We start from the raw sequence: 12844 nt of genomic DNA, 5'->3' as shown, positions 1-12844 counted from the left end.
TTCAACATTAAGCACAGTGCTTTAAGAATGCACTTCAAGAATGCAACAGAGCCCTTGGATTCCAAACCCTTTCATTTAAAACTATTTCTTCAAATACTTAACCACTCTTTTAAGCACCTTAAGAATTCAGGTAATAGGGATATATAAAAGGCTTTCTTGTTTTACCTGATCTTTTTAATAAGACAAACATAAATTTATCCTTTTTGACTCTATTAACACTACTTTTAGTGCATAATGCTGCAGAGAGAAGGGAGCCATTATTCTGGAGACTCCAGAATATCAAGAATGAGAGCTATGATAATAACAAGATGACAATCTGGTGACCAGAAACCTGGAAACCTTAATCATTCTGCATATATGAAAACTCAAAACTCACTCCCCTCCAAAAAAAGATTTTTTTAATAGAAGCATTTCTGATGAGAACCAGAAAAAATCAAAGACATATAAAGGAGAAAACATGCTGTGATTACCTCTTTCCACTCTCCCTTTCCCCAAAGGTTCACACAAATCTCTGCTATCTTCCCTGCTCAGCCACCCCCAGGATTCCCTTCTAATTCAAGAATATATCTTCAGCCCCCACAATGACCACACTTCATTTTCACATTTCTTTCCACACCTTAGGTTTTGGTCCCACTATTGATTCCTTCATTTCTTCATACATAGGACACCTGGTTGGCAATATTCTTTCATCATCTCCCTGCATCCAAATCCTAATCACACTTCAAAACAAAGTGGAGGGTATCAGGTGAAACATCCTCAAATCGCTGCCACCAAACCTACAAACTTTCCTGCATCCATATCCACACCATCTCCTATTTGCAATGAATAGGGAGGTTACTTCTGGCTTAAGGCTAAGGGAGATGCTCTCATACCGGTCTACCAGACCCTCTACAACCCATGTCCTTAGGGAGTCTACCATATCAGTGATACCCGCTTCTCTTTCATCTTCAATCTCTTCCTCTCCACAGGCTCTGTTTCATCAACCCAATCAGGTGAGCTCCATAAAACAAAACAAACAAAAACCTTCCCATGGCCCACTCTTGTTTTCCCCTACCACTTTCTTTTATTCCCTGTATAGAACCAAATTACTTGGTCACCCTCCCCGTCCCCACATTTCCCTTTCCACATTTCAACCCACTTCATTACAGTTTTCATCCCACAATTCATTTCTCCTGGCTGGAGAACTCCAGAGAACTCATGGCAAAAAATCAGTCCACTAATTTTAACAATGTATTGACACCTACTATATCTGAGATAGCACATGCCAAGCACTTGGTGTGGCAAGGAGTAGAGAAGAGAAGTCAAGCATGAACTCAGGCAAGAACTCTGCAAGTCAGAAGTTGCCATGGATAGGTAAATTTATCCAAAATATATATTTTATTTGGCCTGTGATACTTTAAAAAAATATATATATACATATATATATATATATACACATATATATATATATACATATATGTTATCTGCCAAAATTTGAAGACTCCGGAGACCACACACAAAAATATGCGTTTCTGGCTTGTATTAAAGACTGAAAGCTCTGTCAATGCTGCGGCTGTTCTGAGTGGCAATGATCAGCAGAAGCTGAAGAACAGATGCTCCCTCAAGGATGTGTGGACTCCCTGGTTCTCCACAGCGCCACCAAATCCTTTTTTCTCACTGTCCTTACTTTGGTGGCCCTGAGGGCATTGAATTTTGGAGTATGCAATTCAAAAATTAAGCTCAAACCAGTGCTATTCAATAAAAATATAAACGTGAACCACATAATGTAATTTAAGATTTCCCAGTCACCATATTTTTGGAAATTAAAAAGGAGGGGCAAAATTCATTTTAATATTATATTTAACTTAACCCAATATATCCAAAATATTATTGCGATATACGGTCAATAAAAAGTTGCATTCTTTTCTTTGTGTTCACAAAATGCATTGCACACACCGTTTTACCCTTACAGTACATCTCAGTTCTAAGTGGCCGCATTTCCAGAGTTCAATACCAAATATGGCTAGTGAATGCCATATGGGACAGCACATATTTGGGTGTTTAATAATTAGTTACAAAAATAAAGTCTTGTAAGGAGCAAGGAGGGGAGAGAGAGAGAATTAAATAGAAAAAAGAAAACAGGCAGGATTAAGAAGGACGGTGTTTGTGTTAAAAAATAGGCATATGATTTTACAAAGAAGGTGGCACACAGAGACAATGAAGAGTGCTCAGTTAAAAATCAGCTGTAGTCCAGTACTCTGAGGGAAGAAATGCCCTTCAGAAGCAAATGCAGTTGACCAGTGATGCAGACTTTCTGGAGGAAGGTTTGGGTGTTTTATAATTAGACTGAGCAATACACAGAAGTCACTGTGAATATCAACTGGCCAGCTGTCAGAGATCTATTTCACCTACTTGGCACTTAAGAGGAAGTAGAATGGACCAAGATAGTGATCACAGGATTCTTGGTCAAGATTGGGATTTCAATCTGAGTTGTGACTGAGAGGAGAAAGAACGTAAGAGACTTTTTTTTTTTTTTTTTTTTTTTTTTAATGATGAGTGTGGGATACAGTAGAAATATGTTAAGTACAAAAGGCAGTCAAGAGGATGAGGCAAGGAAAAGCATCAGTGAAGCAAGGAAGATATCTTGAGCCAGGATCCAAGCAGAATTCAAGACTCAGAGCTTAAGTGAGTATAGTTAAAGGCATCAGGTCAGATGTGCAGGTGCAGTATCAGAGATCAGAGAGATGTCAGTGCAAAACCAAATGCACCCACTCAGATACTAGCACAAAAAATGTATCCCTAAGCCAGGGACCTCAGAAATAGGATTTTCTCCTTGATCCTCCAAGTAAACACAAATGGCAACCATTTAAGAGGCGTCCGTGTGCTTCCTTCATGCCTGAAGAGAAGAACCAGAATTAAAGTCTAGGGAGGGAAAAACAGCCACCAGCTGGGGGTTAGGGGGAATGTCAAATATATCTGTTGGATTTAAAACGACTTTGAATCAAAAAGGCAGGACTTCCCTACACAATCTTAAAGTGATTCTAAAGCTTTTCCAGAAACCTTAGCTCTGAACAGCAACAGCCATTCATCCCTTCATTCATTCAGCAATCATTCATTGAGTAGTCGTCCCCTGGACTATTTTACAGCATTGATTCACTAAGTTACTTTTACTAAGACTTGCCAAACTTTACTCTAGCAGAGCTGGTAGGCAAATTACAGCAACTCAGTCAAGCAAAATAGGTTCTGACTTCTAGTACTGAAGGGTATTTTCTGAATAAAACCAGTGGGATTAGGAAGATGCAATGATCTTAAAATGTCCAAAGGTCTACTCATCTGTCATCTATTGTAATTTTCCATACTAAGTAGGGTCCATGAGAATGGGATGTAAGACTGGCATAAAAGATCTTAAAGTAGATTTCATAGGAAAATTGTTCTCTTAAGAAAGCTGTATGTAGGATTTTAAAATTTTATGATACTGAAAATATAGTTTTCCATGTTGTGCTTGGACCAAAGTTAAGTAGAAATATTTGAAAACTTTAGAGCAGTTGTGATCTGTTACTCTGCAGGGAAAAAAAAAATTAGTTTCTAATGATAAGAAACCTGTTCACATTGCAAGGGGAAATATATTTGGATAAAATCTTGAATTGTTGGGGGAGAGTAATTGCTTCCTACACCTCATTTATAAAAAACAGTGTGAGTTAGAAGCAAAGGTTGACAGTGGCAAAAGCATTAAAATGACACATAAAGTTAATGATGTAGAAACAATAGTATGTTCAATAGTACCAACAAATCAAAAATCCACAAAGACAGTAAAGGTCAAGTGAAAAAGTGGCACACAGAGCATGTTACCTTTATTTTTTTTAAAGCTTTTTTTTTTTGGTTGTAGATGGACACAATACCTTTATTTTACTTGTTTATTTTTATGTGCTGCTGAGAATCAAACCCAGTACCTCACATGTGCTAGGCAAATGCTATACTACTGAGCTACAACTCCAGCCCTGCATGTTACCTTTAATTAAAAAATCAGCTTTACAGAAATGTAAGCACGTCATACATAAGCATGGTTCACCCTAATTTTATGAAAACAAGCAAGCTTATATAAACTAAGTTCTAGGATAAGATCTACTTCACTGACGTGAAACTAACCCCTGAAAGCCAGTATTCACTGAACCTCATTCATACTTACTTTACAAAGGAAGAGAAATATGCAATTTTAGTAAGTGTTGCAGTAGCTAAAAAACAAGTCAAAATAAAGAGTTTATGATTTCAAAAAATTTACTGTTGCTTATCTAAAACATGCAACTGCTCTGATATTATAAATATATGTGGATTAAGGAGAAAAACACCACACAAACCTAAGTCTGCAGATCTCACTGATGCTTACAAAGTTACCTAGATATACTATTTACTTGACCAATATAGGATTGGCAAATGTCTTAATGATCACTATAGAAAAGAAGTCACACTACAAGTTTCCTTCCTTGGTGACCAAAGACCTATTATTAGCCTTTTCTTTGTGAAATCATTCATTATTTCCAAACAAATGAACAAAAGACAAGGGAGGGGAAAATGTCCTATTTTTTAATTAATCTATTAATTCCCTTTTCTTCCTCAAAGCACTTATTCATTCCTCTATGATAATTCATACACACTTGCTAAAAGTCATGCTAGATTTTTTCATTACTGTATGAAGTTGTGGTATTAACAGTCCTACCTTGGTTTATCTTGTGCTAAGTTTGCCACCACTGCAAATAATTATTTGCATCTTAAATTAAATGAAAAAGGCTGGCAAAGCTCCCTGTTAAATTTTTTTCAACCACCTACTTATTTGTAATGGCACAATCACAAAACTTTCAATATACTCCTCAATATTAACAACCACAAAAGCAATTAATAATGTTCATTAAGTCCTTGATATGTTTCAAACCAATCTCCCACAACAGCTACTTGAAAGCACCTCTGTTTATACAAGAGTCCTAGCTAGCTCTATTCAAATCCACCAGTTATGCAGGATATCAATTAAAAGATAAAGGAAAATACTACACCCCAAAGTAATCCTCTCACATTGCTTACTCTCTTTCTTTGGAATAAACTGATAGTGCCAATATTTTTCAAGAATGCTATCACACCTCAAACTCTAGTTTACACCTGCTCCAAATGTGCTAACCTCTTATCTGCCCTCCCTTGCTTTGAATTTGAAAGATGTCATTTCTGAAGGTAGGCCAGTATCCCACCCTGTTAATTTTCATAAAATGACACTAATTAAAATTACTTTTAGGGGCTTGCTTTTAACATCATTAGATTTTTAAGTGGTTTTGTCATTTACAATAGGAATTATGTTTTTTACATCTGTGCCTTCCCCAAGATTAAGTTGTGTTCTTTGAAGTAATATTTAAAATGTCTGAAAAATAGATAGCAAAAATTAACCCAAATCCCATGGTTGGATGTATATTTTTAAATACTGGCATTCTTTAAAAGATTAGATAATTAATAAGGCAAAATGTACTTCATATATAGACTTACTCTTTAAAAAAATTTCTATGTAGAGGGAAATGAGGGGTGGGGAGGGGAAGGGGAGGAAAGATAATGGAATGAGACAAATATTACTACCCTATGTACATGTATGATTACACAAATAGTGTGACACTACATCATGTACAACCAGAGAAATGAAAAGTTGTACTCCATTTATGTACGATGAATCCAAAAAATTAAATTATATTATATTTTAAGTTTTAAAAATTTTTCACTTTTTGTCTTACATATGTCTTAAGGGATTTTATCCCAATGAATGGATGTTCCTCCTGCTATGCTTCAAAAACATTTCTATCACACACTGAATACTTGAACCACTTTTCAAAAATATATTTTCTCCTGTGAAAGCAATTTTGATAAAATTTACTTAGAAAAGAAAAAAACAATAAAATTTTAACATTCATAAAGGCTACATGCTTTTGGTAAGACATTGAAAAATGCAACACATTCATTTCTCACAATCTCAAAATACTGACTTTCTGATTCTAGCAAAATATAATTTTAGTAACTCATCAAGACAGAATACATGAAATTGGCATATTTTTGATATGCACACAAATTGAGAAAGCATCTTTCCCAACTGTGTTGCAAAAATGAAATGCATCTGCTATGACAATATGGCTCAACACGTGAACCAGAATCAGTGGGAAGAAAGGAGTTTCTTTTTCTTTTCTTTTCTTTCGTTTTTTTATTCTTACAGCAGAACATTTTAAATAATGCACATGCCTCAACAGCAAGGCATTAGCAAGTATGTTACTGTGTTTCAGATGTATGTAACAGCAAGAGGGTTGACAGGGGCCTGGGAACTAACACAGTTCATTCACATTTTACCTCAGTGACTTTCAAATCTCTTTTCCTGGCAGACCAAACTGATTTTTTGCTTTCGCTTCACTCTCTCCTCAGTGTCAGAGTATCAGCACATATGTTGTTGGGGCCTCATGCTGGGCTGGAGGTGGAGAGGTGGGGAGCATGTTGAAGAACATGACTAATGCCAGAATCAAGCAAAGAACAGAGAAAAATTCAATAATTGACCTATTTTTGCATTGACTTTTCTTTCTGCCTTGAAAGAAAGTACTTTGTATTAAGGCAATCTAAAGATGTAGTAAAAGTTTTTTACTATCTTTTAAGTGTGTACCCATTTGTGCTGGTAACCTATAAATAAAATGAATCTGGATGTGCTCTGAGCTCTTCCCCATGCCTAGGTATCTTGGAGACTAGAAACTGGGAGACCAGGGAAAGACCCCTGAGATAGGCAGGATGTTTGGAAGGGCAGGTGCTGAAAAGCAAATCCTGTTCCTGAGCAGCTTAGTAAGTCCTCCGCCAGTTCCAGATTCCTATTATATTTCATTCTCTTCCCCCATCCAAAGGTGAGCTGGGCTCCTTTGGTTGCCCAAAAAGGTATTTAAAGGTCAAAGAAATCTCTATTCTCTTCTACAATGGTGAGAATACTGACAAAATTTATACTTCTAATTCATAAAACTCCACTTCTCAGAGAACAAGATCCCATGAACATCAGATACTGGACTAAGACTGGGTGTGTGTCTGATATTGGGCAAGTTTTTCAGAGCTTTCTGTTCTTTCTGCCTACATCCTACCTTTCACCTGTTTATTTTTCACTGAAAGTTTAATCCCTCTTATGTCTATATTAAAATGCTGGTTATTTACAATGAAAAGCTTCTTTAGAAACAGAGATTATGATTAACAATGCCACTTTTAAATGTGATATGATGTGCAACAATGCATCACAGAACAAATCAGAAATTAATTAGCTAATCCACCTGTACATGGGGATGGGGAAAACTTTTTAGAATGCATGCAGACTTGCAAATTTAATCTTTAAATTAAATCATTAAGTTTTGAAAGTGAAAAAAAGTAGCTGTGATCATGAAAAATGATTCCGGAAACTAACGAGTACTGACTTCTCAGTCATTATTAACCATGCAGACTTAACTTCTTTGGGCATTGGCTTCCTGATCCACAAAATGACAATAACTTCTATCTCATAAGACTCCAGATGAAATCCAGCACATGGTGAAAGCACACACACAATGTTAGTTTAGTATCTTCTACAAAATAAGTCTAGGGCTTTAGAATACAAAATTCATACTTACATAGTACTATTTTTAAAGATTAACATGGATAGTTTCTGAAAACATTTTCGTTAAAAGAAACCTAAAATGAATTCATAATTCTCTATTTTGGCTTTGAAAATAGCTTAATTCAGAGAACTGCAAAATTAGTTAGTAGTTTAATATCATTTTGTAATACAATATATACCTTCCAAAATAATTGAATTGTTCTATTATCCTTGATAGTAAAAGTTTTGAAAAACAAAATGTAAAAACAGTCTTCCAATCCTAAAATTCTTATAAAGTAGGATTACATGGATGCTCAACACTTCCTTTAATATATAGTGTTCCTCTATACTGAATTAAAAACATCCCTTTAAAACCAATTTAAACTTTACTTTTGAAACCAAAACTAAGAGTTCTATCAAGTTCACTTTCAAGATGACATGAAAGATAATTTATTTAGTCTTTTGCCAATATTTATCTACTCTCACAAATTTCTTAAGAACTTAAGAGTTTGCTTAATACAAGCAGTTGTGTTTATTAAGCATAATATATGCTAGTTTTATGGTTTATTATCATAAACTACGCTAATAAAATGACCAGTAAACTATAAAATTTTCAATAAAAGCACATCTATTCCCTTATCTTACTCTTCTTCCCTTATCTTCATACATGGCCTGATGTATTTTGTGGCTCAGTTTTTAACCTGATAAAGTTCTAATGTATATGCCATTCATCTAAAGCAATTACTTGTAGTCAAAATAATGAAGGTTTAAATAAACTAAGATGTATTGGGAGAAAAGAGCTACTTAGGTCTGTGGCAGAATGGAATATTTAAAATAATTGTTAGCATTAACATGACATGATAAACATTTACAAAATGAGAGCAATTCCTCCCTCTTCAAAACGGAGGGAGTAAAGGCAGCTGCTCGGTGGGACGCCTTCTAGGTCCTACAAGTAGAATTTGTAATAATAGCACATGAAAAACTTGACTCTTATCTGAGTAGAGTCAGCATGATGAATAAAGTAGCAAATTTAAAAGCAAGTGCTTCCGATTACTATTAAAACTTAGGAAGGGTTATAAGAACACAACCATTTGCCTAGGATAAGGGATTCACCGCTGTCCACCTGTGGAACAGTAGTCCACCTGCGACTGGAAGTTTTAAGAAAGGAATGCAGGGGCAGGAGAGGGGGAGGCGGTGATGAGTAGACTTCTACCATGAGGCATTCCCCAGCACCTGACCTCACTTACACAATTACTTCACCTTGCCCCGTTTCTTTCTATTCCTTCCTGCCAGACATTGATTTGCTTCAAATGATGTAGCCGCCACAACATTATACACGGCTGTAATTTTTAAAAATTTTTGGTTGCTGTTAATTTTTTCCTTTGTCAACGTGAGTGTTGGCTGAACATTCCTCCAACAAGTACCCACTTTGTCTAACTTCTCATTGACCTCTCATAAGTTACCCAAACTGCTTCTGGCGACAGGTGTCATTCCTATCAAAAAGTAAAGTCAAGGTGCAAGTCAGAACTCTTTATTGTTGCTAAACAGGAGAAAGATGTTTTCTTTCCACTGCTTCATCTACTTAGAACACACACACACAAACCAACTTCCAGGTTAGTCATTGCCTCAATCTGGAGGCGTGGCCCCAAGCACCAAGTCCTGGGCTGCAGCACCTGGCACTCACCTGACTGCTGCCGCGCTCTTCGCCCTTCTGTAGGGTCTGAAGTTCTACGGGGCTCTGTGTAGGCTCTGCTGGAGGAGGCGGCGGCGACGGTGACTCCAGCAGCTGTTCCAGGCATGTGGTGCCGGGTAGAGAGGAGCTCTTCTGGTGGCACAAATGCACCCCGGGACCCCGACGCCGTGCACCCTCATCTCGGGCTCGGTCCCCCCTCGGGGGGCGGCTGAGGAGAAGAGGACAGGGAGGAAGAGGCGGAAGAAGAGGGAGCTGAGTCCGGGGATCGTCCGCCAGGAGGCGTCACTCCGGTTGCTCCAGCGGCTGCCGCTGGCCCTTTAACCGCCGGGAGCAGATGTTCGCGGATCCGGCGGCGTAGCGTGGACCCCTGCTCAGCCCTGCTTGCGCCGCCGGGCTCTAAGGGCTCTGGTGAGGAGCAGCACAGGTTGGGCTGAGAGGAGGAGAAGACCCGATCCAGCACTTGCTTTCTCTTCTTAAAGCCACTCCACCTGCTGCCCGTGCTACCCACACCGGCCAGTACGTCCCTAGTGCCCCTCGAGGGCGGTGGGGAGGGCGACGGGGTGTCCGCAGTGCGGCGCTCCGGTCCCCCTGAGCGCCCGCCCCCGCCGCCCTTGCTCTTGCCCACTCCCAGCTGCAAGTTCTTCCAGATCCGGGCATGGAAGGAGGAGGACGCCGCTGCAGGCTCAGGCTCGCTCGCCGTGGCAGCCCTGGGCTCCATCCTCCACCCCCTACACCTTTTCTCCCCTCCTCCTCCTGCTTCTCCTCCGCCCTCTCCGGCTGCGCCTCCTCCTGGAGCCCCGCGGTGGTGGTGGTGGCGGTGGCGATGGTGGTGGCGACGGCGGCGGCGGGAGCAGCAGCAGAAGCCGGGAGTGCCCAGAGGCTTCAGGCCAGCTCGGAGAAAAGCAGCAGCCGCCGAGAGTCTCCGGCCGCGGGACTGAGGCACCGCCTCTTCCTCCTGCACCTGCCGGGTTGGACTGGAGCTGTCACCGAATCCTGGCCGCCGCGCCTGCAAAGTTTTTAGCTCCGAGCTCCGCGGCTCCAGTCCACTGAAGTCCCCCAGGCCGCGCTCTGGCTCCCTTTCCCCTTTGGCTCCGAGCTTGGAAAGCTGCACGCACCAGGGCGTGCGCTTCCAGCTGCGCCAGGGACGGAAACCAGGCGCCCTCCGGGCAGCACCTGTCAGCGGCGGGGGCGGCTGCCTCCAAACTGGGCGCGTACTCGGCTCACACAATGGGGCGCGTCCGACTGAAGACGTCGGGGACCAGCAGCCCTGGATAAGCACCCCAGCACTATCCTCCAGCTCCTAGGTGGGAGGGCAGACAAGACCCGGGTGGAGCTGGGTAGGGCCTGGAGTCAGCTTGCTCCCAAGGATCAGGCCACTGTTTGCCCACGTAGCTTGCTGTGGGCCAGCCTCCGAATGAGTGGGTGCTGGTCTGGGTACGATGAAGTGCGTCGGAGTGGAATCTATGCGTCCCGGGCGGGTCCCATGGGAAGCCCAGCGTTCACACCGAGTGGTGAACCTAGCCGAAATGTAAGGCTGAAGAACACCGCTACCTTGGCCGGATCGCACGTCTGCCCTGGGTCCAAGAAGAGAGTTTGATTTCGTCTGTCTTGGCTTCATCCCATTCATTCCCTTCACACTCTTTATTTGCATGTGCATTGGCGACTTCTCTTACGATCGGGATCAGGCAGCTTCCAGAGCCTGACAATAAAGCCAGCCCTTAAAGTTACAGGGAGTTTATGGTGGACAAAGATGGGAGGGATGCGCAGGGCTTCTGACTATTCAGTACACAGAATCTCCTCATTTTCTTCCAAGTTCAATTTTCTTAGACCACTTTATTTACCTCCTTTGCAAGGCAAATTGAAAAGGGTTTTGGCTCACTCAGACTTTGCTTCCACCCAAATCTACTCATCTGGGGTCCTGATTCTACTAGATAGGAGAACCTTCTGTAAGGCAGGCAACACAATGTCACTTCCCCGCCCACTGCTGCACCCCTAAATATGGAAAACAAAGGAAGAGTTTCTAATGCTTTGGCATGGCCACACTGACAGCAGTCTCCCTTCTGGGTAGCAGTATGCCCTGGAGGTACTACCAACCTAAGTTTTTTTGGCTTTTGTTTTTCTTACCCTTATAACAAATAATTAACAAACATTTATTGAGCACTTTCTATGTGCCAGTTACTAAATAGACTCTGGAAATGCAGTTGTGAACAAGACAGCAGGGTTTCACCCACATGGAGCTTATTTGAGGTGAGTTGGGGGACAGTCAGACAACCAACAGAATATCTAACAGTGAATAGGGCTAGTATTCCAGGCAGAAGGAATAGAAGGTACAAAGTCCCAGGGAGACAATAAAACTGCATAACAGTGGTGATAAAGAAGAGGTTGCTAGATAAATTGAGGGACACCCAATTACATTTGAATTTCAGATAAGCAATGTTTAGTAAATCTATGTCCTAAGTAGTACAAGGAATATACTTATACTAAAAGGCTATTGTATTTTTGTTGATCCAAAATCCAATTTTATTAGATATTTTATTTTTTACTTGCTAAATCTGGCAACTCTATATGGGAAAAGTTTTTGAATTTTTGGTTTGGTTGGGGGTTTTTGTTGCTTAGGATTTTTTTTAACGTAAACGTACAAGAAGACAAAATTTGAGTTGAGACTTCAAGAGGACAAAAACCATTGAAAGATCTGATTACAGTGTTCCAGGCAGGAGGAACAGAAGGTACAAAGGCACTGAGACAGGAAGCAGCTTGAGCAGGTAAGTTCAAGGACAGATGGAGACCACTTCTGACAGAGTGGAGCAAGGGATGATAAGAGATGAAGTAGAACAAATGGGCAGGCTGGAGAGGGTGTGGCTCTAGTTATTGTAAAAATTTCAGACTCCTATAAATCAGTGAGCCATTAGAACATTTTTAAGCATGGGAGTGTTGTGGTATAGTTAACACTTGCCTCACAGGGCTATTTCAAGGTTAAGTGGGGGAAAGGACTTAGGTTAGTGTCCTTTATATAATTGAGAGTCTTATTTGTCAAACACAGACTTTCCTTAGTTTATGAACACTATGCTTTGGAAAAAGAGGCAAGTGAGTAGTTAAAGATTGCAAGGTTGCATTTAATTAACATTTTAAAGTGACAAGACTGCAAAGATGGAAAACAGTGGTTGCCAGGACTTACTGGTGGTGCATATAGAAAGGAAAATAAAAGGAAATCCCTTTGTGATTATGGGACAGATCTGTATCTTGATTGTGATGGTTACATGAGTTTATTATACACATGATAAAACTCTATAGAACTACATACCCACATACATACACAAGTGTATATAAAATGGGTAAAATATGAATAAGATCTGTGATACCAATGGCATTTTCCTAGTTTTGGTATTGTACTATAGTTATGTATGATAACATTGGTTGAAATTGGGTGACATTCATGTGGAACATCTACAAAATACTTGGCAAATTCTTGGTAATCTGTATTTCAAAATAAATAGTATAAATAAAAAGCAAAAAATAATAAAGTATGTTTTTAAAAATTGCAGGCAGCTGAAAGTTTTCCA

General features: G+C 40.1%; 1 protein-coding gene across 1 annotated transcript in view; it reads right to left on the bottom strand.

The window, feature by feature from the left end:
- Nucleotides 1-11181, bottom strand: part of MCTP1 (multiple C2 and transmembrane domain containing 1) — a 564948-nt gene extending 553767 nt beyond the window's left edge. The window contains 2 exon segments of the mRNA XM_079146016.1: nt 9276-9488; nt 9490-11181. Coding sequence (XP_079002142.1) covers nt 9276-9488; nt 9490-10002 — 726 coding nt within the window. The 5' untranslated portion in view covers nt 10003-11181.
- Between the last annotated feature and the right edge of the window lie 1663 nt (nt 11182-12844).

The sequence above is a fragment of the Sciurus vulgaris genome, assembly GCF_902686455.1.
Source record: "Sciurus vulgaris genome assembly, chromosome: 6".
Taxonomy (NCBI): Eukaryota; Metazoa; Chordata; class Mammalia; order Rodentia; family Sciuridae; genus Sciurus; species Sciurus vulgaris.
Note: the sequence above shows the minus strand (reverse complement) of the source record. Positions and strands in the feature narration are given on the sequence as shown.